The 27,595-nt window shown below is 55.9% G+C and overlaps 15 protein-coding genes across 15 annotated transcripts; 7 read left to right on the plus strand and 8 right to left on the minus strand.

Annotated features, from left to right (window-relative positions):
* Positions 1-320: 320 nt before the first annotated feature.
* CABS01_10606 (uncharacterized protein) lies at positions 321-1,984 on the minus strand (the record flags this gene model as incomplete). Its single annotated transcript, XM_060543961.1, has 3 exons — positions 321-391; positions 442-1,318; positions 1,376-1,984. The coding sequence occupies 3 exons, from the start codon at positions 1,982-1,984 to the stop codon at positions 321-323; spliced, it is 1,557 nt and encodes a 518-aa protein (XP_060399163.1).
* A 1,115-nt stretch (positions 1,985-3,099) lies between these two features.
* Positions 3,100-5,199, plus strand: CABS01_10607 (WD repeat domain-containing protein; the record flags this gene model as incomplete). The annotated part of the gene is made up of 4 exons (XM_060543962.1): positions 3,100-3,292; positions 3,345-3,473; positions 3,534-5,003; positions 5,054-5,199. 4 exons carry the CDS (start codon positions 3,100-3,102, stop codon positions 5,197-5,199), a joined length of 1,938 nt encoding a protein of 645 aa, XP_060399164.1.
* A 330-nt stretch (positions 5,200-5,529) lies between these two features.
* CABS01_10608 (translocase SEC61 complex gamma subunit) lies at positions 5,530-5,803 on the minus strand (the record flags this gene model as incomplete). Its single annotated transcript, XM_060543963.1, has 2 exons — positions 5,530-5,657; positions 5,719-5,803. The coding sequence occupies 2 exons, from the start codon at positions 5,801-5,803 to the stop codon at positions 5,530-5,532; spliced, it is 213 nt and encodes a 70-aa protein (XP_060399165.1).
* A 1,428-nt stretch (positions 5,804-7,231) lies between these two features.
* Positions 7,232-8,778, plus strand: CABS01_10609 (RRM domain-containing protein; the record flags this gene model as incomplete). Its single annotated transcript, XM_060543964.1, has 3 exons — positions 7,232-7,623; positions 7,680-8,500; positions 8,669-8,778. 3 exons carry the CDS (start codon positions 7,232-7,234, stop codon positions 8,776-8,778), a joined length of 1,323 nt encoding a protein of 440 aa, XP_060399166.1.
* A 462-nt stretch (positions 8,779-9,240) lies between these two features.
* Positions 9,241-10,508, minus strand: CABS01_10610 (SET domain-containing protein; the record flags this gene model as incomplete). Its single annotated transcript, XM_060543965.1, has 2 exons — positions 9,241-10,323; positions 10,389-10,508. 2 exons carry the CDS (start codon positions 10,506-10,508, stop codon positions 9,241-9,243), a joined length of 1,203 nt encoding a protein of 400 aa, XP_060399167.1.
* An 836-nt stretch (positions 10,509-11,344) lies between these two features.
* Positions 11,345-12,226, plus strand: CABS01_10611 (coenzyme Q biosynthesis protein Coq4; the record flags this gene model as incomplete). The annotated part of the gene is made up of 1 exon (XM_060543966.1): positions 11,345-12,226. One exon carries the CDS (start codon positions 11,345-11,347, stop codon positions 12,224-12,226), a length of 882 nt encoding a protein of 293 aa, XP_060399168.1.
* A 332-nt stretch (positions 12,227-12,558) lies between these two features.
* Positions 12,559-13,203, minus strand: CABS01_10612 (uncharacterized protein; the record flags this gene model as incomplete). Its single annotated transcript, XM_060543967.1, has 3 exons — positions 12,559-12,841; positions 13,008-13,111; positions 13,180-13,203. 3 exons carry the CDS (start codon positions 13,201-13,203, stop codon positions 12,559-12,561), a joined length of 411 nt encoding a protein of 136 aa, XP_060399169.1.
* Positions 13,204-13,585: 382 nt separating this feature from the next.
* CABS01_10613 (uncharacterized protein) lies at positions 13,586-14,848 on the minus strand (the record flags this gene model as incomplete). Its single annotated transcript, XM_060543968.1, has 1 exon — positions 13,586-14,848. The coding sequence occupies one exon, from the start codon at positions 14,846-14,848 to the stop codon at positions 13,586-13,588; it is 1,263 nt and encodes a 420-aa protein (XP_060399170.1).
* A 741-nt stretch (positions 14,849-15,589) lies between these two features.
* Positions 15,590-16,255, plus strand: CABS01_10614 (Sas10/Utp3/C1D family protein; the record flags this gene model as incomplete). The annotated part of the gene is made up of 3 exons (XM_060543969.1): positions 15,590-15,767; positions 15,834-16,000; positions 16,067-16,255. 3 exons carry the CDS (start codon positions 15,590-15,592, stop codon positions 16,253-16,255), a joined length of 534 nt encoding a protein of 177 aa, XP_060399171.1.
* Positions 16,256-17,035: 780 nt separating this feature from the next.
* On the plus strand, positions 17,036-17,670 carry CABS01_10615 (CHCH domain-containing protein; the record flags this gene model as incomplete). The annotated part of the gene is made up of 2 exons (XM_060543970.1): positions 17,036-17,250; positions 17,406-17,670. The coding sequence occupies 2 exons, from the start codon at positions 17,036-17,038 to the stop codon at positions 17,668-17,670; spliced, it is 480 nt and encodes a 159-aa protein (XP_060399172.1).
* Positions 17,671-18,005: 335 nt separating this feature from the next.
* Positions 18,006-19,697, minus strand: CABS01_10616 (UBX domain-containing protein; the record flags this gene model as incomplete). Its single annotated transcript, XM_060543971.1, has 4 exons — positions 18,006-18,047; positions 18,125-19,444; positions 19,506-19,558; positions 19,619-19,697. The coding sequence occupies 4 exons, from the start codon at positions 19,695-19,697 to the stop codon at positions 18,006-18,008; spliced, it is 1,494 nt and encodes a 497-aa protein (XP_060399173.1).
* Positions 19,698-20,336: 639 nt separating this feature from the next.
* Positions 20,337-21,502, plus strand: CABS01_10617 (SURF1 family protein; the record flags this gene model as incomplete). Its single annotated transcript, XM_060543972.1, has 3 exons — positions 20,337-21,111; positions 21,216-21,321; positions 21,403-21,502. The coding sequence occupies 3 exons, from the start codon at positions 20,337-20,339 to the stop codon at positions 21,500-21,502; spliced, it is 981 nt and encodes a 326-aa protein (XP_060399174.1).
* A 68-nt stretch (positions 21,503-21,570) lies between these two features.
* On the minus strand, positions 21,571-23,422 carry CABS01_10618 (uncharacterized protein; the record flags this gene model as incomplete). The annotated part of the gene is made up of 3 exons (XM_060543973.1): positions 21,571-21,733; positions 21,893-22,504; positions 22,569-23,422. The coding sequence occupies 3 exons, from the start codon at positions 23,420-23,422 to the stop codon at positions 21,571-21,573; spliced, it is 1,629 nt and encodes a 542-aa protein (XP_060399175.1).
* Positions 23,423-24,000: 578 nt separating this feature from the next.
* CABS01_10619 (uncharacterized protein) lies at positions 24,001-24,324 on the minus strand (the record flags this gene model as incomplete). Its single annotated transcript, XM_060543974.1, has 1 exon — positions 24,001-24,324. One exon carries the CDS (start codon positions 24,322-24,324, stop codon positions 24,001-24,003), a length of 324 nt encoding a protein of 107 aa, XP_060399176.1.
* Positions 24,325-25,822: 1,498 nt separating this feature from the next.
* Positions 25,823-26,866, plus strand: CABS01_10620 (reductase; the record flags this gene model as incomplete). The annotated part of the gene is made up of 1 exon (XM_060543975.1): positions 25,823-26,866. The coding sequence occupies one exon, from the start codon at positions 25,823-25,825 to the stop codon at positions 26,864-26,866; it is 1,044 nt and encodes a 347-aa protein (XP_060399177.1).
* Positions 26,867-27,595: the final 729 nt, after the last annotated feature.

A 27,595-nucleotide genomic window follows, 5' to 3' on the forward strand; every position in this document is an offset into this window, starting at 1 on the left:
CTGCAACCCATGGATTGCGTACTGAGTTTTCCAAGGAGAATCCCTTTCCCCTTTACCGTTAATTTCGTGTACATGGCCAGACAGTGTAGGAGACGGTCTGCTGCGTGTAGTCTTCCAGACCCTTAGTCCCCATCCTGTATCAGGGTCAAAGACCGGCTGGAGACCACACACTTGTAATTAATAATTTGTAGGTAACGAACGTGGAGTGTGCTGTAATGCTGCACATCACTGAAGGGTGATGAGACACGAGGAAAGACGTATTCTATACAGGTAAGAAGGTTATAGGAAATGAACCGCGTAGTAGACATTGGCTTCGTTGATCATGCATAGAAAGCCTCGAAGAAGTAGATGAATCCGAACACCAGGAAAGCAACAGCGCCACCAACCGTAACTGTGATATATTAGCTAGGAGCTTGTGGCGTAGATGTCATGACAACTTACCAACTTTGAGACTGACACGGCCTGCGATGGCGCGGCCGCCAATAACGGCAGCACCTGTGCAGATGCAGTGGCCAACCATGGCACCAAGAATAACCCACCAGTAGTCCTGTCCTGCAGCCATGGCAATCGTTGCGATCTGACTGCGGTCGCCCCATTCACCCAGGAAAGTCATGACAAACGTTTGGACCCAAGCAGGGCTGAGAAGAAGACCGAGGAGGTTGTTCAGACCGTTAAGAGAGCCTCTGATGCCACCGGAACCAGGAGAAGGGCTGCGAGGTGGCGAAGAGGAAGGCGAGCGCGGGGGCGAGGGGAAACGGCTCTTAGACCTAGACTTCCTGCTGCCGTTAAGGCCCATTTCCAGCGCGTAGGGAGACACCGCAGAGCCCCGTCTCTTACCCTCCTTCTCCTTCTCGGCCAACTCGCGCTCAACCTCGTGTAGCTCGGCAGTCACACCCTCATTAGGGTCCATGCCCAAACCTTCACGAAGGAGCTTGGCGCCAAAGACGAAGAACAGGCCAGCAGCGAGGAAGCTGGTGACACGCTTGGGGATCAAAGTCGGGACAGCGTGACCGAGAACGGCCGACAAGACCGTCATAACCAAAAGAGCACCAAAGGCGGCGGAGAAAACGACCATCCGATCATGCTTCATGGCCATGAGGGCAGCCACAAGGAAGGTCTTGTCGCCAACTTCGGAGACGAGAATCATGGTGAGAGACAGGACGAAGGAGTGGAAGGGTTGAATGACGCCCTCAGCTTCGTCGTCGAGGCTGGAAGAAGATTTGCCCTTGGACTTTGAAAGATCCAAGTGGTCCTTGTGCGCCGAGTTGGGGAGCGGGTTGGGCTTGTCGTCGAGCTTGTCAGGGAGGCCGGCCGGTTTCTGTTGCATGTCAGCATTTCACGTCTCAACCAATGGGATGGCAACCAAGAAACTCACTTCGAGCCCCGCAACCTCGTCGGCAGTGTGGTGGTCATGATCGTGTTCTTTGCCAGTGGTGGTGTCCTTTTCGCTCGAAAGCTTCTCCTGTTCACTGTGCGGCAGAGGGGGCTTCTCCTTGGGGGCCTCGGGCTTGTTGTCGGCCTTTTCGCCAGTCCGGCCCTCGGCTGCCTTGCGCGCCTTATCCTTTTCGCTGACACCTCCTTCGGTGCCCGTGGTTCCCTCCTTGGGCTTCTGGCGTGTCTTGTCGTTCATGACACCGTCGTTGGTCTCGGGAATCTTCTTGCCATCGACAACAGTTGGGTCGGACGGACGTCCCTTCAAGGGAGGCAATCCCTTCTTGCCATCTGTTTCGGCACTCTCTTTCTTGGTCTCTCGGGTCTGGTCAACGAAGGGACCCTCGTGGGGCATGCCATCTTTGCCATCGACAGGCGCGTGATCGGTGCCGTATCTGGTCTTGATGCCAGAGGTGACGGTCGAGTCGGTGGCCTTTTCGGTGGAAGCTACGGCCTTGCCGCCATTCTTGTCCTTGGTTTCGACGGCGAGGCCAGCGACGAGGGATGGGATAAGGAGGAGGAGTAAAGGGGAGGGTCGAGTGCGCAGCCTCATGATGACTCGTTCGGGCTGTCGAGCCTCGCTGGTATCTGGACAATGGATGTGAAATGTAAAGGAGAGTTTGCAAGTAAGCTCGAGAAATATTCTGCTCCTCTGCTAAGGGGGGGAAAAGAAAAGGAAGGATGTTTTGGTGGTTTCTGATTGACTCTGGCAATGCGACTGCTCAGCCACGGGTTCTAAAATTGTTACGTATCTTTTGCTGCACGGCCACGGGGTAAGCAAGTACCTGAGGGTACCTGGGACGTGAGGTGGGAAGAACTGGACGCGCCGCCGCCCATCGCGGCCCCCCATGTTCCGAATCCCTTGAGGCGCCCCACAGGGGGCGACATTGGGGATCATGGAACCCCTAGAATGTTTCCGCCAGAGAGGCTCTGAAGGGGATATTTACATAGAGGACAGCTGAAATGTCGGATAACGGCTTTAAGACATATAGGCTTATTAAACAGTTGAACTGCAGACAATCGACTGTTCATGCATGCGTAGGGTGTAAAACAAACTTTCAATGCCGCCGTACATATGTATAACAGCTAAATTAATAGATAGGAACGTCCTCGCTGAACCCTTTGCCATCATTTCGTGAACCGGTTGGTGTACTCGAAAACACACGACACTCAAAGGTGTGCTGCGTTACGTTTGACTCGCATTTGACCAGGTTGCATCCAGGCGACCCCAGATTTGCTGACAGAATTCCAAGAAGATGCTTGGCTCGACCCGAAAAAGGTACGTATCTCTAAAGTGCCCGAGGAGAGCTTCAACAGCTGGCGCCACTGACTTGCCGGAGCTTACAGCAGCTGTGCTATCTTATCTCCGCCGTTTGGTCCAGGACACCCCACCTCCCCCAGGGACTGAATGAATGTCGTCACGAATGACCACTTCTTCATGAAACATAATCTGAGCGTTGCGTCCTATTGTCTTTCCTGATCACTTGAATCGTCTTGCTCTCCTGCACGTCAGCCTTAGAACGCACCACGTACATATAGCTCGGCATCTAAACGATTGTCACGGACATTCTTGCATAGGACCCTCCATCACACGTCGGCCGTCTCAAATCCGAGCTCCGTTGTATCACTAAGCATCAATCCGAACTTCCGTGTGAACCCAAAGCCAAAATGGAAGACTCTGGAGACAGCATTCGATCGCCATCAGCAAGCATGAATTTAATTGAAGAGGATGATGAGCCTGCCTGGACTTATACCTATGATCCGGAAGATGCCGAAGGAATGGACGACGACGATGAGTACGACCCCGACTTTCAAGACGAGCCAGAGGAAGAAGACGGAGACGATGATGATGAGTATCACGGTAGCAATACCTCTTTTTCACGTTGAACCATATAGAAACTTACCATGCGCAGATGCTGAGGACGGCGAGGACAGCAACGTAGAGGTGGAAGTGTTCATGGGTGCTGGCGACGAGGACGACGATGATGCTGAGGAAGACGGCATGGCCGCTAATCCAATATCGAGACTCATGACTCTCATCAGTTAGTCAAAACTTATCCTCGAGTAAAACCGTGTGCCAACCTCGCTAATCTACGATACAGCCGGTGCTGCGGGCAACGGAACGGGGTTTCTTACACGAGCACAGCTGCTAGGCCTCATCCAAAGTGGCGAAGTGACATTACGCACCACTCACGACGAAGAAGACGATGACGAAGATATTGGCTGGGGAAGAAGACGCAGACGGCCTCGCGCACGGGAGCCGAATCGGTTCCCTAAAGTACCGAGCGAAGAGGGCACGAAGTTGATGCACTCTGGCGTTTTCGGCGCAAACGATTACCGAGTCACGAAGAAGAAGCAACTGGCACGCAGGATATTAGACCGTGAGCTTGGTCTGGGGGATAGGCGCGACCGGAAGCAGAACCAAGATCTCATGGCCCAGGGCATGATACCCTCGACGAACCCCGAAATGATTGTGCACTACGACGACCCAGTGTATTCCGGCCAGTTCTCCGACGACGGTAATTTCTTTTACGCCTGCGGTCACGACTTCAAGGTCCGCATGTACGACACCTCGAATCCGTACAATTGGAAATATTATAAGACGGTCCATTACCCCTGGGGACAGTGGACATTGACCGACGCATCCTTAAGTCCTGACAACCGCTGGCTCGCTTATACCTCAATCCAAAGCAACGTTTGTCTGGCACCTACGGATCCCAACGACACGGGAGACCCATACACATTGGATCTGGCAGAGAGGAGTGCGGGAACTCGACACGCAGGATGGCGATCGAGACATTCCTTTGGTATTTGGTCTGTCAGATTTTCGGGAGATGGTCGTGAGCTCGTGGCCGGCACCAACATGCAGTCGATCGTCGTCTATGATATTGAATCGCGCACTGTGTTACACAATGTCGTCGGCCACGAAGACGACGTGAACGCTGTGTGCTTTGCAGACAAGTCTTCTCCGCACATTCTCTACTCTGGATCAGACGATGCCACCATCAAAGTCTGGGATCGACGTAGTATGGGAGACGGCCGGCCAGCTGGCGCTTTCGTGGGCCACGTCGAAGGTCTCACGTACATTGACAGTAAAGGCGACGGTCGATACATTCTGAGTAACGGCAAGGACCAGACGATGAAGCTTTGGGACTTGAGAATGGTCATGTCCACGGCCAAGTACGACGAGGTCAACCCCACTAGGTTAACCAGCAACAGCGACTTCGATTACCGGTGGGGAACATATAGGGACGAAGACTGGTTCCCGCACCCCAACGATAACTCGTTGGTGACGTTCAGAGGACATCGTGTAATGCGCACGCTGATTCGATGCCACTTTTCACCGCCATCAAGTACCAATTCGCGTTACGTCTACTCTGGTAGTCAGGATGGCAAGGTTTACATTTGGAACATGGACGCCACGCTCGCTGGTACCATCGACGTGAGGAAGGCCACCAAGAACTCGCGGCCACTGGAGCGCAGATACCGTATATATCACGGCGACGACTTCCCCGGTTGGAACACGTGTGTGCGTGACGTGAGCTGGCATCCCAATGCGCCAGTCCTCGCTGGTAAGTCCTTCATATCATGCGAGTCTCGGGCTGTAGCTAACGTCTTTCAGCGTCTGCATGGAACGGATTCAACATGGCTCATGGGACCTGCACGCTGCATTCGTACAACGAAGCCGAAGATGACGAGGCAGAGCCGCCAATGGGTCGCAATGTCGACGAGAAGCTGCGCCCCGTTGGCGAATCATTCCAAAGCTAGTTACTTCTCGTCAGGAACCGGTTCACTTTTGAGAAAGCGCTGTGGGATGATTATTTTAATTATTTTGTACATCTTCCACACATGTTCCACCCCTCTTTTGGCAATGATACATGATCGATGAAGCCTCTTTGGTCTCGGGGTATCTCCCATCACTCCCGCACAGAACCTCTTCCAAGTGTTGCTGCGCCGCTTCTGCACTCTGCCCGTGCAATGCTTTTGAGACCCATCCCTGCGTTAGAATTCATGTTTGGTCGTCACGTGTCGACGTGAAGGTGTTCGAGAAGCTGGCCCGATATATCGGTGCTTCCATTGAAGGTAAATACATGGCGCTTATGCGCCTCCGACAAGGATGTTGTTAAGGGGGATGTGAATCAGCTTGACGATGTAGCCGACAGCACCCATGATGAGGAAACCGACACCGACGGCCTGGCAGAGCTTCAGGAACTCGAGCTTGTCGGCTAAAGGACACGTTAGTATTCGAATAGCGAACGGGCAATGCAGCACGAGGGCGCAACGTACGCTTGGTGCACCTTCTCATGAACTGAACACCTTCCTGAGCGAACTCGGAGGGAACCTCGAGGATCTCCTTGACTTGGTCGGCCATTGTGGATAGAAGCGCGCGTGGGATGCGGAGAAGAGAAAGGGGTGGGTAACTTGATGAAAGTCGCAAAGGAAATCCCAATGGGCCGCAGGGTAACAGGAAACTGCAAAGTCGATGAAGGAAAGGCGCGACGACGTGTAGTTAAGGCGTTGTAGGTCGGGGAGGTGGAAGATTCGAGAGGTTCGAATGGGTAGAAGGGAGATGTGTTAAATTGAGCGCGCTGTCACCAACTGGTCCCCAAAATTTCGGGACAAGCTCCCGCTGTGGAAGGAAGAGCCAGATTGCCATTAAGGAGGCATGGAGGAATTATGCGCCGGCCGCCGAGGCGCACGCCACTGGACAGATTGCTTATCTAAGGTTAGGATGATAGGAGTCCCCTTGGTGCTCCCCTTCAGTGGAGGAAGACCCCCCTGGATTCCCCCGCTGGTGGGTAGAGAGGGTCTGGTCTGGGCCATTTTGACCAGCCACAGTTCAGCGCATTCAGGCACATGACAGGGAGAAGGAGTAAGGTACGTATCGGCTCAGCGGGCAGTCGCGAGCCCCATACGGGCATCCACTGGCGGAGTCTGTGCCTGCCGCAGCCTGGCGGCCATGGCCCTTGTCGGTTCCCGCCTGGCTCAAGATGCGACCTCAGCTCCTGAAAGAGCTCCCCCCAGTTTTCTTTCCCTTCCCAAACGTTCCTCCACTCACCTTCGTCGACTGCATCTCTGTCTTCGCGTCAACATCAAACCGAGACGTCCATACCTGACCTGCACGACAATATCACAGCTCTACCCAAGCTATCCTACGCGTCGGTCTTTCGGGCATCGCGATAAACGCCACATACTCAGCGAAGCGACGCGCAGCCGCAGCTTACTCGCGAACCCGCCGGAAACCTTCATTGGGCTTCTTTGACCACTAACTCATCACGGCTAACAGCATCGCCCACATAGTGAGCGGGCAGGAACGCGGTTGGAGCGTCGGCCAAAGGCGGTGGCAGAACGAGCAAACAGTCTCTGGAATCTTGGGATCCTGTTTCCATTCTCGCTCATCCCAACTACATCATCTTGTTCCCTGTACCTAAGGCTTCTGGGCCGAACAAGGAAAGAACTACGGTCACGTCGCCATTGGGGAAGACCGGAGCACAGAGCTTCGTCTTCATTTTTATTTGGCTAAAGGAGAGGATTGTATTGGCTTGGCAATTTCCATCCAACCTCTTCCATCCTGTCTACGGAACGAGGAGTGTACGTATCAGATGTTCTCTGTTTTCTATCCTACGTTCGAGTTTGTCTTTTGGCTCCAGACTTTGGCAATGACCCTGTATTGGCAGCGGCTGATGATCATGTTCAAGACTGCAGACATATCCTGTATCTCGCAGACTAATAACAACCCTTTTCCAACTACAACCAAGCTCACTGCCCCAACTCACGGCTACCAGATAATAACGTCACCATGGCTGAGGAGGAATTCGAGATCGATATCTACGGCGATGCGCCCCAAGATCACCAAGACGGAAACGCCGAGAACTACGACGGAGCCAACGGTCATGCGGACAACCACCAGGAACAGCATGACCAGCTGGAGCACCACGACGATCAGCAGAAGCACGACCAGCAGGAAGAATATCACGATCAGCAAGAGGCGCCTGCTCCCCAGCAGGGTGTCAAGAGAAAGGGCGACGACCGGCCGATCGATCCAGGCGCAACCACAGCTTTGATGGTTTCGGATCTAAACTGGTGGAACACGGACGACGACATCAGAGGATACGCCAGAGCAGGCCATTGCGAGGACGAGCTGAAGGATATCACTTTCAGTGAACACAAGGTGAACGGAAAGAGCAAAGGGTACGATTCGTGGTGTGAGGTAGATTTGCATGTACTATTGCTGACTCCGCCCGCAGACAAGCCTACATTGAGTTCACATCGCAGCAAGCTGCCACGGCCGCCAAGCACGCTTTTGAGTCGACAGACAGCGCTCAAGGCGTACCGAAGAAATACCAGGTCACTTACTCGAACCCCCACGTCAACCCGTTCCGCACGCTGCCTAAGGATGCACCGAACCGCGCTGGTAAAGACCAGGGCAGCCGACCAAACAACAACAACTACAACAACCAGGGTTCCTCGATGGGTGGCGGCGATTTCCGTGGAAACGGCTACCGTGGTCGTGGAGGCTTCAATGGTCCTCGTGGTGGCATGAACCAGGGCGGGTTCAACCGCAACTTCTCGGGCGGTATGGGAGGTGGCTTCAACAATAACAACATGGGAGGCGGCGGCTTCAACAACGGCATGGGCGGCGGAAATTTCGGCGGCGGCGGTTTCCAGCGGGGCGGCGGCTTCGGTGGTGGCATGCGCGGCGGCCCCGGCATGCGTGGTGGACGAGGCGGTATGCACAACCCGATGGGCGGTATGAACATGGGCCCGATGGGAGGCATGCCCAACATGGGTATGCCTAACATGGGCATGATGGGCGGCGGAATGCCTGGTACGACTCCCCTTGCTTTTGAATCTCCCCAGCGAAATTACACCCCCCCAATATCTCGACTTGCCTATGGTTCAACCCAGAAGCGCAAGAACTCTGGTCGGCGAAAGGGCAAAGCTGCCAACACCGGCCGAGACGAGATCCCTTCGAGCACCAAACGGCAGAAGGTGCAACCGAAACATGTATCCGAACAACCAAAGCCTGTAATTGCACCAGAGGTCGGCCGATGGACAAAGGAGCACGGTTTGCAGTTTAACATCGTTGCCCATCAACCCCCTGCAGCTACTCGGTTCGGCTCGAGGATGCCACCTCACCACTAGGCTCCTCGCTGAATGTTCTTGACTGATTTCTCTGCTGTTTGCGTTCTCGTTTGTTCTTCGTCAGAGAACACTCAAGCTGACTCGTTCCCAGGATTCCAAGGCATGCCTCAACAATTCAACCCTGCATTCTTCGGCGGTAACCAGGGTGGTGGTAACGACTGGGGCAACCCTCACGGTGCTAAGCGACCTCGACCCGAGTAGGACTACCGGCCAAGGCAGTTTGCGCGATTTTGAGGTAATGGCCGGATCCGCTTATCGCAGCGCGATCCAGTTGTCACCGCGTCGTAGAGCTTTCGGTCACAACCTCCTCATCGCATCACAGTTTGGGTTCATTCCTTCGACGAGGACTCTCTTATCGACGAAATCTCTTCGCGCTTAACAGAGAGAATCAGTTGATCAAGGCCTCTAGTCTTCAGATGAGTGACGGGTATATTGGCTGCGACGTCACGAAGCTCATGGTTGCTACAGATGGATGATAGCAACCACCAAAATGCAAGATGTTTGCTTTGAGTTATTGTATGTGTACTATTAGAATATGGCTGCATGGGAACGATCCCTAGCACCTCGGTTACGGCGTTACAGTTCAGACCTGAAAAGCACAATCTACGACTGCGTTTCGTCATTTCACGCCTCGTTGCTCTTTCCTTTGCAGAAACCGGTAGATTATTGTGTATTGGAGACGTTCAACTTTTCTATCGTGCCGCGTACGAGCAGCTGTATCTGCTTCCAGCGAGCCACTACCATGTCCCGCAGAGACTGCTGACCTTCATCCAGGCCACGCACTGTCTTGATCTTGGACTCAATCTCCTCGTCGTACGCCGACAACATTTCTCGCAGTAACGCATCGACCTCGGGCTGCTCCGCCTCTCCGTCCGCAAACCCATCCACGAACTGCGCCCACCGTCTCGCCGGCAACACGAGCGTCCGCAGCGCCACCTGCGTACGGTAACACACCGTCTCCGCGTCAATGACATAGTTCCCGAGAAACCCCCTCTCCTCCAACCGCCGCCTGTGCGCGGCGCCCAGGCGCGGCAGCAGCACATCGTCGATACAGACCTCATCCCACTCGTTTTCGCCCTGGGCCATGATGAAGCCGTACTCGACGAGGAGGAAATCGTTGCTGTGGCGGCCGTAGCAGATGTGGATCTCCTCGCCGGGGACGTAGGCGCGGTCGGCCTTGATGGTGAAGGAGTGCTTGTCAAAGGCGACGGAGCAGCCGCGGGAGGCGTGGTTGAGGAGGTCGGCGACGGGTTGGAGGACCATGTGGTCGTCGCGGTGGCGTTTTGCGGTTTTGGGGGTGACGTGGTAGAATGTGCGCGAGTTTACGAGGAGCCAGGCGTGGAGGTAGGATTCGTATGTGAGCTTGCCGTCGCTGCCTTCTGGGTAGTTGTACAGGTGCTCGTCATCCTGGGGCAGCGGGTTTGGGAGAGGGGTGGAGGAGACGAGGGACCAGTGGGATTCGAATTTCTCGCGCTGGGCTTTGAGGAGGGTGAGGGCTTGGGAGGGGAGGAGGGAGGCGAGGGTTGGCGAGGAGGAGGACCAGGTTAGCGGGCAGGAGGAGAGGTCTTTTGGTGTTGGGAAGACGGCGGACCAGCTTTTGAAGGAGGGGGATGCGTCGAGGGCGATGTCCAGGGCCAGGAGGGCGTGGACGTGTGTTTCTTTTGGGAAGGGGCGGGTTAGGGGTTTTGGGACTGTTGCGATTGTTTTTAGGCAGGGGATTGGGACGTCTAGGATTGTGTCGTCTTTCTGGGGTGGTGGTGGTGGTGTTAGTGAGATGAGAGTATATGATGGTTGTGACATGTGTGGCTTACTTTGAGAGGTGATGTCACGACGATTCCTATGCCTCTTCCTGGGAGGGCACGGGGACCAACGTTCGATACTGTTATTCCTTGGGTTTGGGCCCAGGATAGGAGGTTCTCGATGGCGTCCATTTGGTGTTTTGTTCAGAACTCGAGATTGGATAAGATGGTGGAGGCTGAGGCAAAGGTAGGGGTATTTTAGAAAAGTGATGAAAGCTGATTCAAGTACGACTTGACAACTTGGTAGTCAAATGCAGTCTCTGTGAGAAAAGGTCAAGGTTTATCAAGGAGCAATTACCTCATGAGGTGTAGTCCTTTAGTCTTATACCGGCAGGGTGAGCGATTCTCTCATTCGTGAACCATCGGCAGGTTTGAATGAGACTGAGATATGCAAGTCCTGAAGGCCCGGATTTTGAGTATTTCTGCTTCTGAGAGAATTCGGAGTTGCGCTCAAACCTAGATACCTCAGAATAAGACGATAGAAGGTTGGCAGCAGAGTCTTGTCGTTGTGAAAGCGTCAAGTTTGATGGGACGGACGAAGCTTAGATGAATTTCACCTTAAAGCTGAAGGGACGAATCAAATGCGCCGGGGTGCGATTCCAACGATCTGGAACAGCAGGCCCTGTCCCACCACCAAAATGCTCACCTAAATCGCTGCCGAACAAATGTACAGCAGCGGGCAGCAATTGCCAATCGGAAAGGTCGGCGCTAGTATCCACCGACTCCCCGATCCGACCTACGGGACCCCTAGCTGTCCAAATTCTCGGGGGACCGTCGCCGAGGTGAGGTAATGGAGCTGCCCCGAGCTTCCAAAAAGTGTTCCGGTCATCGAACCACTTTCAACTCCGGACTGACCAAATAGCTCACGACAGCTCCCAACGGCTCCCTCGTCCACAATCTTCAACCTCCCGACGACATCCAACAGCATGCCACCAACCCAAAGATCATAAACCAAACAAACCAGCAAAATGAAAGCCCTCGCAACCCTCCCCGCGGCCCAAACCCGCCGCGCCCTCCCCGCCATCTGCGCCGCCTGCACATCAACGACGCCCTCCTCTTCCTCCTCCATCCCCTCGCGCCGCCCCTTCTCCGTCCTAATCCGCCCACCGCCAAACTACCCAGGCCACGTCCCCCTCACCAAAATCGAGCGCGCCGCCCTCGGCCTCGGCGCGGGCATCTGGTCCCTCCTAAGCCCCTACCGAGCCGACCTCATCGCCGCCGTAGGCGAGACCACCGCGACGCCCTACTTCATCTACCGCCTCCGCGACGCAATGCTGTCCGACCCTACGGGCCGCCGTATCCTCCGCGACCGACCCCGCATCACATCCACCTCGCTCAACCTCGCCCGCCTGCGCGCCATGCCGGACAACAGCGTCGGGCGCGCCTACGTCGCCTGGCTGGACGCCGAGGGCGTGAGCCCGGACACGAGGCCCGCGGTGCGGTACATTGACGACCCGGAGTGCGCGTACGTGATGCAGCGGTACCGCGAGTGCCACGATTTCTTCCACGCGCTGACGGGTCTGCCGATTGTGCGGGAGGGCGAGGTGGCGCTCAAGGCGTTCGAGTTTGCGAATACGCTGATCCCGATGACGGGGTTCGCGGTCCTGAGTTACGCGACGATGAAGGCGGGCGAGAGGAAGCGGTTTAGGGAGATTTATGGGCCGTGGGCGGTGAAGAATGGGATGAAGGCGAAGGAGGTGATTAACGTCTACTGGGAGGAGCAGCTGGAGAGGGATGTTGATGAGTTGAGGACCGAGTTGGGGATTGAGAGGCCGCCTAATATGAGGGAGATTCGGAAGAAAGAGAGAGAGGAGAGGAGGAGGGCGCAAGAGGGTTTGAATGGGGTTTGAGAAGGGGGTGGTGTATTGTGTGTATTGTGTATAGACACGGGGTTTGTACAGATATTGTATAGTTTTTGTTTGATTTTTTTGGTAACCTTAGAGTCCTGGTGGAAATCCCACTCGGACAGAAGCCAATCTGCTACATTTTGCAGTAATGCATTATAAACGCCCTTCAACGCCGGCATGGCATCCCCTCCAGCAGACGTAGGTTCATAGTTTCCGCGCCAGAGGACTCAAAATCGAGGCAGCGACTATCTTCGAGAGACCCCCTACACACTGCGAACAGAACACTCATGCTTAGAATGGACCACCCTTTACCCTGATGACTCTGCAGACTGCACCTACAAATCCAACAAGTCATCGTCGTCATCATCCCACCCCTTACGCCTGCTCACCACGATCTTCTCCTCCTCCTTCGTCCCCGCCACGGCCTCGAGCAACTCCTTGAGCTGCGTCTCGGTGACTTTACTGCGCAGCTGCCCGCTCTGCGCGAGCATAATGAGCCTGTTCTCCACGTCCTGCGCGCGCTGCTCCTTGACGAGGCGGATGCGGCCCAGGCGGTCCGCCGCTTCCGGGTGGAGGATCTGGTTGAGGATCTGCTGGCGGGCTTCTTGTTCTTGTTGTCTGCGGTGGACGCCGGGTTAGCTGATGTCTTTGTCTTTCTTTCTTCGTGGTGGGCGGAGGAAAGAGGGGAGAGAGAGTGTGTATGGTCGGGATGGTATGGGAGTCGGTCGCGATTGAGGGGATCTAGGCGCCTCGAGAAGGGAGACGAGGGGCAAGGACAACATACTGGCGCTGTTCTTGCTGCTGCTGCTTGTTCGAGCCGCCGCCGCCGCCGGAGCTGCCTCCCGCGCCGCCTTGCGCCTTGAGCTGTTCGAGGCGGGCCTTGCGGATCTGTAGTCGCTTGCGTCAGTCCCCGATGTTCAACCGCTCTGTCGATAGAAAAGGTGTGATTTGCGTACTTGTTCCAGTTCGGAGTCGTCCATGATTGCGGGTATTTAGTCTGCGTATGTTTGCGCGGAGTGGTAAGGTGGAGGTTAGGTTGTTTGGGTCAGAGAAACGCGGGGCTCTTTCTGATCTGCCTGACGTCCAAGTTTTTGGCGGGGTGGGAGCTTGGGGTCTTTTTTTGGGCGCCTTACAAATTTCATGACGACGTGCAGTACCAACCAAATATTAACCATGGAGGCCAGCACAAGAGATCAACTTATCTTTCATTTTAACATGAGTATTTATGTCAATCTTCAATATATGTGATCAAATATTTAAAATGTCTAGATTCTGTGCTTGAATGTAGTCATACAATGCTAATACCGCCCATCAAGTAAAATACACACAGACATCCAGTCGTACAGCCGTCGACCGCTTCATTCATCTCCTCGAGGTCAGCTCTAAGGGCATGTACGACCGGTTCTTCTCCACTTGCGCCTTATGCTTTGCCTTGACCATGCCCACAACCATCTCGTTCGCCGGCAGCTTCACGCCCAGCCTACGGCCCCTCTCAATAAAGAAGCCGTTCAAATAGTCAATATCCGTCAACATGCCCCGCTGGATCTGCAACGCCATCTTGCTCGGCGCGGACCCCTTCCCTCTAAGCTTCCCCATAATCTCCTTGCGCATGCCCTCCCCCCGCAGGACGCTCTGCAGCTCGGGCGAATTCTTGACCTCGGGCATGCGCGCAACCACGTCGGCGATCTCGTTCAGGAGCTGATTGATGAGCTTATTGGCAGTCGGGTTGTAGATGAGCTCATTGTAGCGGTAGTCCAGCATGACGCAAATAGGGTCGCAGACGGCCGAGAACATGAGCGACGGGATCTTGACCTTCATCCAACTGTCGAGGGCCAGACCTTTCGCCTTAAGGAGGTCCGACGACGCAAACTGCTTCATCATCCCTTGTGTCCGCAGCCAGCTATCTGTCGAGAGGTGCTTAGACTTTTTGGGGCCGTAGTAGGGCCGCACACCGGCGAGCGCCGTCTCGTATTTGGGCGTCATCACCTTGACAGACTTTGCCTTTCGGTCAAATGCCAGGGAGTGCGTCATGTGTCCGAGCATAATCGACGGGCGCTTATCTTTCTCCGGAAAGACTCGGTTCGTGGCCGCCTCCGCGACGCCGAGTCCGTCTTGAACATAGCAGACGGCCGTCCGGTCGTCGATCCGGTGCTTAACCTTTTCGAGCAGCTTAATGCTCTCGCTCGGTCTCCCGGCCACTACGAGGTTGCTGATATGTGTATCGTCCTTCTCCACTTCTGGCGACGTCTCTAATGCGGCATTCGGTTCGATCCAGCCTTTTGGATTCTTCCTGGTGCCTAGGTTTCCGGCAATGCCCCGATATGGTGTGTTGGCCGGTATGTCTAGCGTCTTCACTGAGTCGTAAATGCCGTGCAGAGCGTGTGACAGAAATAGCGATCGCTCGTCGTTTCCGAGAACGTGAACCGTACGCGAGGAAGGTGGCGGCGTCGAGTTGTGACCCATCATGACGGCCGGCACGTAGAATCGTGACGTTGAATCCGCCCTGAAGATGGCGTATAGCTCCTTTTCGTTTTGCTCGGGTTGTAGACCCAGTACTTTATTGAATTTTTGCTTCGTCTGGCCCGGCACACCCAGAGTTGTGCCTCCAGGAACCGTAGCTGCCATCTCTTTAGGTGCCACCCTTCCAGGGGCGATGCCCTGCGGCGGCGCTGCTCCCGTCCCAAGACCGAGTCTGTTATCGATCGACACACATCTGATGGCTCCCCGGCCCGTGGAGGCGCTACCGGTCCTCCATATCGTATGTGTGTTGGGTATCCGCGCGGAGAGCCGCGGTCTCGGGAGGCTTGCCAGAGTGCCTGCCACGATGAAGGCTTCGAGGGTTCGGCGCAAATCACTGCGCAATGCTCATTAAGGGGAGGGTTGAGGCGCGGTCTCAAGCGGTTATAGCTGTAACGACTCGATAATAGTATAGTACGTCGTCGGAATTGTTGGGAACGGTGTTCGGGTATTACAGGCGTTCTTGTTCGTGGTTAATGAGCGTGTGGCCTTGTCTTTGTCGCAAGAAGGAGGCGTTGAGATGGGTGTGGATGACGGGGACACTCGTTAGATTCTCTCTCAAAATTTGGCGCGTGGTAGGTGGTAGCCGTAGAATCCCGGCCGGCAGGAACCCGACCCACCGAGCTCGCGGCGATCCCTGCGCCTCGTTAAATGCATGCAAATCCTTCAACGCTCGGATTTCTGAATTTTCATCGACCAGTCTCATCGATGAGAAGGAGCTAGCAACGGGCACTCACTTACATCCATCGCACCCATCACAATTGTTGCTTTTCACCAAGAACGACGTCCATTGTCCACATCAGGCTTATCAATTTTCATTTTTCCGCAACTACATCGACATCAACCGTCATGGCGCTCAAGGACATGACCTCCGACCTGAAGAAGCTCGATTCTCACATCGACTCTCTTGAGGATGCACTCAAGCCCCTGATTGACAACCTTCCCGAGATGGCCAACGAGCTTCCCCTGCTCGACAAGGCCAAGATGTACGCTCTTACTGCCTACGCCATTGAGACTCTTCTCTTCTGTGAGTACCTTTATACAGCAAACATATATCCTTCTCGTTGTCCCCCCTGACTAACCGTGATAACAGCATCACTCCGTCTTCAAGGCGTCGACGCCAAGGACCACCAGGTCATGACAGAACTGAAGCGCGTGCAACAGTACTTTGGAAAGATCAAGGGTGCAGAGGAGACACCCGCGCAGCGCACAACGACGGTCAACACGGAAGCCGCGACGCGCATTCTGAAAGCGGACCTTGTAAGTCGCATTTGCGGGGGGGAGAAGGTCCGGACCTGAGCAAGCAAAACTGACCAACCGCCATAGGGAAGCAACGACCAGACGCTGAAGAAGAGGCTGGAGGAGAAGCTGGCCGAGGAGCGCGCCAAGGCGCTGCTCAACTCGATGCAGAAGACCAAGAGGCCGGCTCCCGAGTCGCCGTCCGCCAGCTCCTCTGGCCCGGAGAAGAAGCAGAGGAACTCAAGAAGGAAGAGCTCCAACAAGAACAAGTCTTGAGAGCGGACTTGCGTGAAGACCTTGATGAGCGTCCACCATGCCGCTTACAAAAAAGATTTTCGTTTGGCTGTCACAGGACATGAAGGAAGAATCGACGAAACAGTTAGACGCTTCCGAGCCACGAGAGATGCTGCGAGTTTGAGGTTTGCATGGCTGTCTGATACCATGTTAGGCACATTAAGACCACAGCCGACCTTACTGCGCCATGACACGGAAGTAGGTCAACATTGGTTAGAGATTACCCTCATGGACTGGAGTGGCAGTATTATTTTGCACACTGGGAAAAAGGATACCCCCGAGATAGATATGAATATCAAGTAATGAACAAAGACTTTTCGATCCCTCGTCAACATTGTCTACGTTGAATTCGCCTTTAGAAGTAGACCACAACATCGCCACTGTGACTACTTCACACGCCCCCTTTACTACATATATCTTATCCTCCGCGACGCCCAAGCATAATATCCACCTAACCAGAAAAGGACCCCTTCCCCAATTCCTGACCACGACCAAATTCGCCCTCCCCTGATTGGCCACACCTCGCCACCCATCCCCGGCCCGTCGAGCTTTGCAACTCACGCCGAACGGCACCTCTACAGCTTTTGTCACCTTAACCCCGGGGCGCATAACTTCTGCCGACTTCCCTCCCCATCCACCCGGCATTTCTGCTCTCTTCAAAACACCACCCGCTCCTTCACCTCACGAAGTCACGATCAACGCTACCAACCACACCACCCTCATCTCACCCGAGTCCTTTACACACACACAAACCCTACCAAGATGCCTCGCCAACGCTCCGCCGGCCGCCCCAGCGCCCCCTCGCGCCCTACCGTCTCGGCCGCGAAGCCCGCTCCCACCCAGACTCGCCCGGCAACGACCATGGCCGCTCCCCCCCAACAGCACGCCGCTCCCCCGGCCGCGGCACCCGCTGCTCCCGCCGCCGCTGCGCCCTCCCAGGGCCCCGGCCTCTTTGGCCAGATGGCTAGCACCGCTGCGTACGTACCCCATCCTACAAAAGACCTACACCCGCAGGAGGAGACATCTAGACTTCCCCTAGCTCAAGGAACTCTCCGCCTTCCTCGACAATCATCCCCTCAAAAGAGAAATCTCAAGAAAGAACCAGAGGCTAACGTGATTGCTCTCTCAACAGCGGCGTCGCAATCGGCTCCTCCATCGGCCACGCCATCGGCGGCATGTTCGGCGGCGGCTCCTCCGCGCCCGCCGAGGCCGCGCCCCAGAACAACTCCCCCGTCGCCTCGGGCGAGTCCTCGACCACCCAGCAGTGGGGCAACAACTGCGCCGGCGCCACCCAGCAGTTCACAAAGTGCATGGACGAGCACGGCGGCAACATGCAGATCTGCAACTGGTACCTCGAGCAGCTCAAGGCCTGCCAGGCTGCTGCCAGCCAGTACTAGACGCTCCTTTTCTCCGTCTGAGAAGGGCGTCGTCGCGGCGTGTTGAAGAGCCACCTCTGACTGAATGATCAGTAGGGGTGGTGTTATATGTAACTTAATAGTCAAAAACGGGAAAACGGGAAAGCAAAACAAAAGAAACAAACTTGGGGCATGGAGCTTTCATGGGATTCAAACGGCATTTTTGCATTGGCGGAAGCATTGAAAGATGGGCCATTGAGGAAGAACTACATCTCCCGACGGTGTACAATACATGACATTCCCACTCGTTAAACCACCTTTGCGCTTCATCTCATGCGTTGTGATGTTGAACGTGGTTGCAATACAGCCCGGCCCCCTTACTCGTCCTTCTTCTCATCCGGCCGCGGTTCAAAGTTGAGCTATCATATGTCAGCATTAACACCTCAAACATCATCCCCCGGCCCCTCTTCCAGGGAAAGACAGGAAAGAACCTTACCGAATTGCCATTGTAAAGCTGATGATCACCCCTCCGATCATCGGGATTCGCAAACTGCGAAAACTTGCCCTTCCTCTGCTCCCTCACCGTAACCGGCTCCGCACCCTGCTCCTCAGCCGCCGCCCGCCTCGCGCCAAGCCCAGAAAACACACCAGAGACCAGCCCCCAAAGCCACTGCAGCAAAGTCAACGGCAGCAACAGAAACGTCACAGCCATCTCCCCAAACGACGAACCCCCCGCATACGCGCCAACATGCGCGCCAACAGGCGCCAGCACGAGCGTCGATGACGGCGACAGCCCCAGCTCCGCGAGGCTCTTACCCTCCTCCGTGTCGTCGATAAGCCTGCTCGGCCGCGGCGCAAGCACAACCTTGAACCGGAACGGCTCCCCGACGTTCCCGCTACCCGTAAGCTCGCTCTCAACCCACTTGCGCACCTCCCCGCCAAGCGTCTTCCCGCTAGGAAACCGCGACCGGATCGTCGACCCGTCCAGAAGCCGGACCTGCAGCGCCGTCATCCCGCTCGCGGCCGAGCTCGACGGCGCAAGCGAACTCGACTCAGACCTCGTCAGCGCGGCCGCGACCTCCCCCAACTTGGGCGACGCAGCCTGGGTCCTAAGCGCAGCGCGCTCCGCGGCTTTCGCCCTCCTCTCGGCGCGGTCGTCCTCAATCTTCCTCAGGATGCGCGCCTTTTCGTCGGCCGCCTCCTGGCGCGCTTTCTTCAGGGCCTCCTTGTGGTTGCGCGTCTGCTCCGCCTGCTTGGAGTTGTCCGTCTCGGCCTTCTCCGCCGCCGCGGCGCGGGCTGCTTTTGCCTTCTTTTCGGACTCGAGGCGCTGGGCTTCCAGGCGGGCGCCGCGCTCTGCGAGAACGGCGCGGAGGGTGGCGGCGTTGTCTTCCTCTTGGGTTGGGGTGGCGGGGCCGCGCGGGCTGGAGGAGGAGGTGCCGGGCCGCGCGGGTTGCTGGTCCGTGGTGACGGGGCCGGCTACGGCGGCGCGGGGAGGGTTGTACGGGGTCTCGTCGTAGAGGTCGTCGGTGGATTGGGCGACCGGTGCGGAAGCTGAGACTGGTGCTGGAGTGGCTGCCGCGGGCTGAGCTGCTGCGGCTGGTGATTGGCCCTGAGCGCCGCGGAATGCGGTTGTGATGCGCCTGACGAACTCATCCTTGCTGGTGCCGGCCACGATGTACTCCTTGAGGTCGCCATTCTTGATCACGACGACGGTAGGTGTGTTGGGCAGAGGAAAGATGGCGGCCAGGTAGCCCGCCTCTTCCGATCCCTTCTTCAGGCGCAGCGCAACGGCTTCGTCTTGAAGTAGAGTCGCAATCTGGTCCAGTCATTAGCCCCTGCGGCGAGGTGTCTTCATCGTGGGAAGCTCAAACACGTACCGAGCTCTCTGTTAGATACTCATCCTCCCAAGTCTGGCTCTCGGCTTCCTCATCTACGTCTCATCAGTAAAAGGTCTTATGGCATGCGCATGAGCTGTGAGATGTGAGCTTACCTGTGACAAAGCAAAAGACGCATTTGCTCTGCTGAAGTGCAGTGGCAATACCCTCTTGCAGACCTCCCGTGAAGAACATGATGATGATGATGATGAGGATATATGTAAGTCTCTAACAATCTCTCTCTGGGTTGAGTCTAGAAAGCCTGTAAGTTTAGGGTTGAGTGTTGCCCTGAGAAGAAGAGGGATACGGACGCTGTGGAGCTCAATCTTGGACGATGCTGAACCTAGATTTGAGATTAACCACCAAAGCTTTCAAGATGTCAATTATAGCCTATTCTCGATTTTTCCACGGCCGCTCTTCGTTTCGATATTGAGCGATATTGCCTTGTCGTCTGATGAATATCCAGGAGCTCAAAGATGACGAAGGAACAAGTGTCGTCCGTGTAGCTGCGAACGGCGCCAGGGGACCTTGCCTTAGTCCAATGTATCCCTCTCTTCCGGGGGCGGACACCGAGCCACCCTATTGGCGTCGCCCCCACCTTTTCCACGCCACTCCACACTGAGGTACGTCCCGTTGCTTCTGCAGCTTTTGGAGCTCCCAGCTCATGCGCTTTGCATTTCTCGCTGCTCAGGTACCCTAGAACGGGCCGGCCGGACCCCAAAAAACCGAAATATCCTGACCTCATCATCCGTGCCGGCAAGCTCTCACTTGAGAAGGCCTCCCACCCGCATCACCACCGGGGGAACCACCAATCAACCAGCCCCGAACCTCGCAATGCTGCCTCCTTTACCACGAGCGCTCTTCCGGGCCCCAGGCCCCGCGGCGCAAACCTGCCTACGCTCAATCGCCCGTCCAAGAACATTCCCTTCAGCGCAATCATCACCATCATCACCACGCGCACCAACAGCCCGTAAATTCCACACCACTTCCCGCGCCCGCGCCTCCGAACCAGCCCCCGACTTCCACTCCATAGTCGACAACCCCCCCGAACTCGTCCGCGCAGGAAACCGCCACGGCCCAGGCCTCATCATCCTCGCCCTGATCCCCATCACAGCCTTCGCCCTCGGCACATGGCAGGTCCAGCGCCTCGGCTGGAAGACGGACCTCATCGCCAAATTCGAAGACCGTCTCGTCCGCGACCCCCTCCCGCTCCCGCCCAAGATCGACCCGGATGCCGTGGCCGATTTCGACTACCGCCGCGTCTACGCCACGGGCCACTTCCGCCACGATAAGGAGATGCTCATCGGCCCGCGCATGTGGGAGGGCGAGCAGGGGTACATGGTCGTGACGCCGCTCGAGAGGGAGGGGGAGGGCACGACGGTGCTGGTGAATCGCGGGTGGATCAGCAAGGAGATGGCGGATCAGCGGCGGAGGCCTGGCGCGCTGCCCAGGGGGGAGGTCACGGTTGAGGGGTTGCTGCGGGAGCCGTGGAAGAAGAACATGTTCACGCCTGAGAATAGACCTGATCGCTGGGAGTTTTTCTTTCCTGATGTGCACCAGATGGCGCAGCTGACGGGGAGTCAGCCTGTTTGGATTGAGGCTACCATAGGTATGTTGTGGCCTATTTCCTTGTTTCCCTGGAATCTGAGCTGCCTTCTTGGGGGCTTGCTCTACAAGATACAAAGCTCATACTCATACTGACTTTCTTCATAGAGCACGAGTTCTTCCGCATCGTGGACCTCAAGTCTAAGGGTATCCCTATTGGCAGAGCCGCGGAGGTGAATCTGCGGAACAACCATGCCCAGTACATCTTCACATGGTAAGTCCGACCAATCCCTGCTTCGTATATCATTCATCCCTCCGTGATGCCTCTACCACAGTCGGTACTGACATCCGACAGGTACGGTCTCGCATTCGCCACCTCAATCATGTTGTGGATGGTCGTAAAGAAACCCCCAACCGACACCGCGCGAAAGGTGCGCATGAATAAGCATTGGTAAGGATTTGCTCGGTTTTCCCTCACTGAAGGGACCAACATCGCAGTCGTAGTGGGAGCAAGTCGACCTGTTCAAGTCACTTCCTCCTGTCCGCCGTCGGTCACGCGACGGCGCTTCTTCCTCGGCTCCGCCGGTGGCAGCGGCTTGGGCATCCTCAACTCCTGCAACAGCTCCCGGGGCAGGTGTCTGTGTGCCAGTGAAAAGGGGGTCGTCGTCGAGCTAGTCTGGCGCTGTCTGTAAGGATATTAGACACCATTGTATTTGTACCAAAAGAACAAAAAGCTTGTGGATATAAAAAGGGAAACCCCCTTGCCCTCAAAAGACTGTCGATACCCCTGAATTGGAGCCTGCAAAGTTCGAATAGCGAGAACTTCAAAACCAGAAAAGACATACCTTCGCATGAGAGTGAGCATATCACTCTCATCAATAGTCTTGCGCTTGGCATGCTTCGCGTACGCAGACAAATCGTCGCCCAGCTGCTCAAAGAACCAGTCCGACGCCCTCTGAATCTCGGCCAGCGTGTCCGGGCTAATCTTGGTCTTGCCGATGCCGCTCGACTTGGCAAACGTGTTGGCCAGCCGCTTCACCACAGCGGGCGGCAGAGACGGGTACTCCACGTTGTACTTTGACAACTTTACGCCGCGCTTCGTCTTGCGCGGCCTCTGCTCTTGCTCCTGCTGCGTGGCGCTTACCTCCGTCTGTCCGTCCAGGCCTCCTTGCGTCGCTTCGGTGGGTTCGATGGGCGTCGAGCTGCGCATGTCGTAGTACGAGTTGCCGAAACCCAGGTCCTCGTCCAGCGGGACCGCTGGCTCGTCGTCTACCGGCGCAATGTTAAGCGACGGCTGTTCGTCTGTGATTTCGGGCAGCGGTCGTGCCGGCGAGCTCTGCCCGTCCACCGCCATCATGAATGTCGTCTGGTTATCCGCGTCAACAGGCACCTCGAACCCGAAATCGCTGTCCCGCGCTGAAGCCAGAGTCTGCCGCCTCAAATCTTCCTCCTCAGCTCTGTTGTTCCCACTCCGTCAGTAATGAACCCTCGCCACCGCTAAGATATAGCCGCAAAACTCACCTGTCCAACGTATCCTCCGGCTCCCTCCCCTCCTCGTCCAACGCCCCAACCTCAAACGCAGGAAAGAACCCTTCCCCGCGATCATCATCGTCGTCGTCGAGGCCCCCGTAATTCCTAAACTCGCTCAACCTCGCGCTCCCCAACGACATGCGCGACGGCTGATCCACATACGCCCGGCGCGGGAACTCAATCGTCGCATTCTCATCAATCTGCGACAACTCAGGCGCAACAAGCTCGTCCTCGTCGTCGTCCTCAACGTCGAGCGGTAACGACAACCGCGGCCTATCGATCGGAAGCTCGTCATCGTCGTCGTCGTCATCGTACACCGTGCCCCTCCGATTCACCGTCCGTATCGGCAAACTCGCGCTCGGCCCCGTTGCTCTCGATCCGACATCGCTGGGCGACGAGGACGACGAGATGGGCTGCGTGGTGTGCTTCACCACGCGACTCAACCCGCGCAGGACATCGTGCAGCGACTCCCTCCGCGGCCGGAAGCTCTCGCGGCGTTTGTTCCCGCCGGGCGTCAGCGCGGCGGCGCGACGCTGGTCGATTGTGCGGTATGCTGCGCGGGCGTGTGGCGTCGCGGCGAGGGAGCGGCGGCCCGAGGCGGAGAGGCCTCGGTAGCCGCCGGCTGAGCTGCGTAGGGAGGAGCGTAGCGGGTTGTTGCTGTTGTTGTTGGAGGGCGTGCGTGGGAGGAGGGAGGCGCGGCTGGAGGGGGGGTCGAGGCTGAGGGCGCGGCGGTTCGGGGTTACGGTGTCGAGGGCGGAAGAGAAGAGGGGGTCGTCGTCTTCTGCGCCGGCGGCTGCTGCAAGGCGCGGGTTGAGGGGGGTTGTGAATGTTGGTGAGGAGGACATCGTGCGGGTTTGGCTTGCGACGGGGTCGCCGTGCGCCGGTTTGGTTGTGGTGTTTGTGCTCTCGGAAAGCTCAGGGTGTTGGTATGGATCTGCGTTGGGAGGACGTGGTGATGGTTGGGACGTGATCGTCCTGTCGCGAGACAATCAGGTCGCCGGACGGGCTTGCAGTGTGCCGACGTTAATCTGTCGCAAAAGCGATCGAAGTGACCACGGGTGGTGTGGAGTTTGTCGACGGTGATATGAGGTGGGCGCGGCGTCAAGGTGCCCCCCACTGTCTCGGAGCTTTACCTTGGGAAGACGCGACACTCGACGCGCCTACTGAGGTGCGGCGGATGTCATCAAAAAGGCAGATTGGCGCACAGACCATTTTAGATATCCGGTATATCGGCCCCACTTCGCCGGTTCTTCAACGGGACACGGGGGTTCCTACAGCTACACTGTCCACAGGAAAGACGGCCAAAAATTAACCTCATCGACGAGTCCTGCCACTTGAGCATTTCAAAAACGAGCATTGATTCTCGCAGGTCATGTCCACACGAGTGTTGACTTTTGGACTCCTATATAAGGCGTTTCCATCCCTAAGAGCCCATGATCTCCACGGCGCCTGAGTCCGCGGCGTATGCCATTTCCTTCTTCTTTGTCTTGACGGCTTTGTAAAAATCAACTTGCATGGGAGATTCTGCCTCGGCCCTCGCCGTGGTACTGATTAATAGGAGCTGCAACACCGTCATGCTCACTGTTGTGTCTCGCAGGGTCTCACCAATACTGAAAGGTTGAATGTCATACTCGATGGTCCCCTTGATTGGCAACAGGGTTCTTGGTCTCCTCCCGGCCTTGCCCTCAGCCGAGGTCCGATCGTGATGGTTGTCTGCATTCCTGAGGGACGCTTGTCTGCCTGACATCTGTCTCTGCTTTCCTCTAGAGCCTCCAGTGTGGCCGTCCTCACCAGGGCCTTCTCTCGTGGTGTCCCTAGCAAGGCATCCATCGAGCAACGACCTTGAGCAGCAACTCTCGCTTCTCGGGTCTTCTGATATAAAATGGTTTCGCGGGTGTCTGTTCCTTGAGCAGAGCTCGTATTCAATTATCCCACCTCAGGCAATTCATAGTTCTCTCCTTCCTCTCCTCAGCTTCTCTATTACTTATAGCTTCCTCGATGAATAATCTCGGGATAAGTCTATCAATACCCGCCCTTCTTGAAACAGTGAACGCCCTTTTTTTCATTTAAGAAAAGCTTAGACTAGCTTCCATCAACACTGGGATACCGAGTTGCAATGGCGGCGGGAGCTAGAGTTAGAGCCTGGAACTATTTCCCTCCTTGTAGAATCGACACTAGGTACAATATGACACCATAGCAAAGTGTTCATCCACATCAAGGCACTTGCTTGGGTAGGAATTAAGATTTTTCATTAACAAAGGATAGAGATAGTATATAGAAGTCATTGAATATGAGACGTTTGTACCAGGGACGTTATGTGACGACAAATCTCTATATAGAGTCAATACTTCGGGCATCATTTCCTACTATCTCACAACAAGATAAGTACCAGCTCACAATCTTTATTAACCCCAACCAACGCTCTTAAATTACCACTAGTCACAGCTCAAATATTCATCCAAGAATATACTCACAAAAGTGCGAGGCATTATTTGAATGCTATTATGACCTCCGTGATCAGCATATGTCGTACAGGCTCACGAACGCGTAGGAGAGCTTTCGTTCATCCCCACCAAACGTATTTCTTTCTTCCTTTTGCCTGCGAACGGTAGGATCTGGGAATCCAAACCAACGACAGTTGTCTTGCCTTCGGGCCACGAGTACAGATGACCCTTTTATTGCTAGTGTAGAAGCATCGGCGGGCTCGGTCATATACGCCCTCGCCTATGCTCTGGGAACCAGGGTTGCTTCGCTGCAAGGAAGCATCTGCTCCCAAGGACCTAATCGATGTTTCGATGAAGTGCTGCCTAATGTGTCTTAGAGAGTCGGAGTGCAGGGCCTGCTTTACCTGTTCAACCCTCACATGCCATCCGCGGATCATTGCGGGAGCCTTCAATCTCGATTGTCATTGAGGCAGAATACTGAGGTCGATGATCGTCCTTTGGCAGTCCAGGGTCTGCTCGAACTAGGCCTTCCAAATCCCGACTGGTGTCTGGATAATGCTCACCCGCTCTATCACGGAACTTCCGACCTCGCATTCAGCCTGTCTACCGAGGTGGAGAACATTTATAGATTGTCTAGATTGCGGAGGTCATCTCTCCAAACATCGCGAGATAAGAGAGATATAAGATCAACGTGATCCGTCGCCGAAGGCAATGAATGCGGCCTGCGATGAACTACATCACCAACTAGAATCCACCTAACAATCACCTCACATCATAGCGCCCAACAACCAAACGCACACTATGACGGACAACCTCATCCTCTTGACCGGCGCAACAGGCTTCGTAGGCTACAAAACCCTCATCACCGCCCTCGAAGCCGGCTTCCGCGTCCGCTGCGCCGTGAGATCCAGAGCCGGCATCGACAAGATCCTCGCGGCGCCGAGCATCAAAAGCAACAACCCATCAAAAGACCAGCTCTCCTGGACAATTGTACCCGACATCTCCCACCCGGGCGCATACGACGAGGCCGTCCAGGGCGTGACGTACATCATTCACTGCGCGTCCCCCGTGCCCACCTTCGGCAAAGACGAGCGCGTTGGAACGGAAGAGGAGGTGTACGTCAAACCCGCCGTCGCCGGCGTCCTCGGTCTCCTCGAGAGCGCCAAACGTCACGCGACAAACACCCTCACGCGCGTAGTCGTCACGAGCTCGATCGTGGCCGTCATTCCGATGGAGTGCTTCATGGGCCAGGGCCTAGACCGGCCGGCCATTGATGGAGAATCCCGGGTGGCGACACCGGTCGCCCCGTTCGGATCCGGATTCGGAGCCTATCGCGCGAGCAAAATCGCCGCCCTGAGTGCTTCGGAGGCCTGGGTGAAGGAGCACGCTACAAGTACCAACTTCGACCTCATCTCCGTCATCCCGGCGTGGATCTGGGGCCGCGACGAGCTATCGACGACAGCCGAGTCGCTCCTTTCGGGGTCAAACAGCGTGCTGCTCGAGTACTTACGAGGCAGAAAGAGCGACACGCCCATCCTCTCCAACTTCATCTCCGTCGACGACGTTGCTGCGGCACATGTAAATGCATTGTCCCCATCGGTATCCGGCAAGCAGAGTTTCCTCTTGGGCAGGCATGTAGCCATGGAGGAAGCCAGGGCCATCGCGATGGAGAACTTTCCCCAGGCGTTTGCGGATGGCGTCTATAGCGCGGACGGCAGCCAACCGACTATCAGCGTACCGACGGATGCTTCCGAGGGCGAAAGACTGCTTGGCCGTAAGTTTGCAAGCGGGGAAGACATGGTGAGGGATGTAGCAGGCCAGTTCTCGCAGCTTGTTGCGAACTAGTCCGTAACCTTTTGGAAGACTAGCATGTGCAGCAGTCCATGGTTTTCTTACTGGTCGTTAACCCCGTATCAAACGAGACGAGGCCATGTTCCTCTAGGCTCTTGAGAGGGAAAAGGTCGTGTTGCATTCCAAGTCTCAAACCGGATCCAAGGAACAGATACAGTCGACGGGCATCTTGAAGCTCACAGCCTCACCTGCGACTGGGTGAGGTGAAGACAGACCCAGCTCGCCCTTGCCGGCGATCCCGTGCGTCAAGCTATCTGACAAGGTGATGTGATGGCGTCCGTGTGCTAGAGAGCGTAACCGGGCACGATGGGGAAACGGGTACGGTTACATGTGAAGAAGCGATCTGTGCGACGTGCGGCGGATTGGACCGGGTTTGTGACGGGAAACAAGCGACACTTGTCGAGCGTTTCGACGAATGTTCTTCAAGAGCCAGCGACTTATATTCCTTGCCGGGTTGAAGGTCCGGAGGGTCTCTTCCTCAGCATATTAAGAATGGCCGCAACGCAAGAGTTGATGGGTTGAAAGTACTCGTCGCCAAGGAAGTCAATGATCTGACCCGTGTTTCCTTGACTTGACAGGAGGTGTCTGACAAGGAAGAGATAGGACGGGTTAGTGTGATAGAGATCAGAAAAAGTCAGTCAGTGTAGAACATATGGATAGCTCTGGTCTGATGGTCCTGAAAGGCCTATGCCAGTGGGTCTGTTGGAACGTCGAACGGCGAGT

This window comes from Colletotrichum abscissum, assembly GCF_030869225.1.
Source record: "Colletotrichum abscissum strain IMI 504890 chromosome Unknown Scaffold_27.1, whole genome shotgun sequence".
In the NCBI taxonomy this organism is placed as follows: Eukaryota; Fungi; Ascomycota; class Sordariomycetes; order Glomerellales; family Glomerellaceae; genus Colletotrichum; species Colletotrichum abscissum.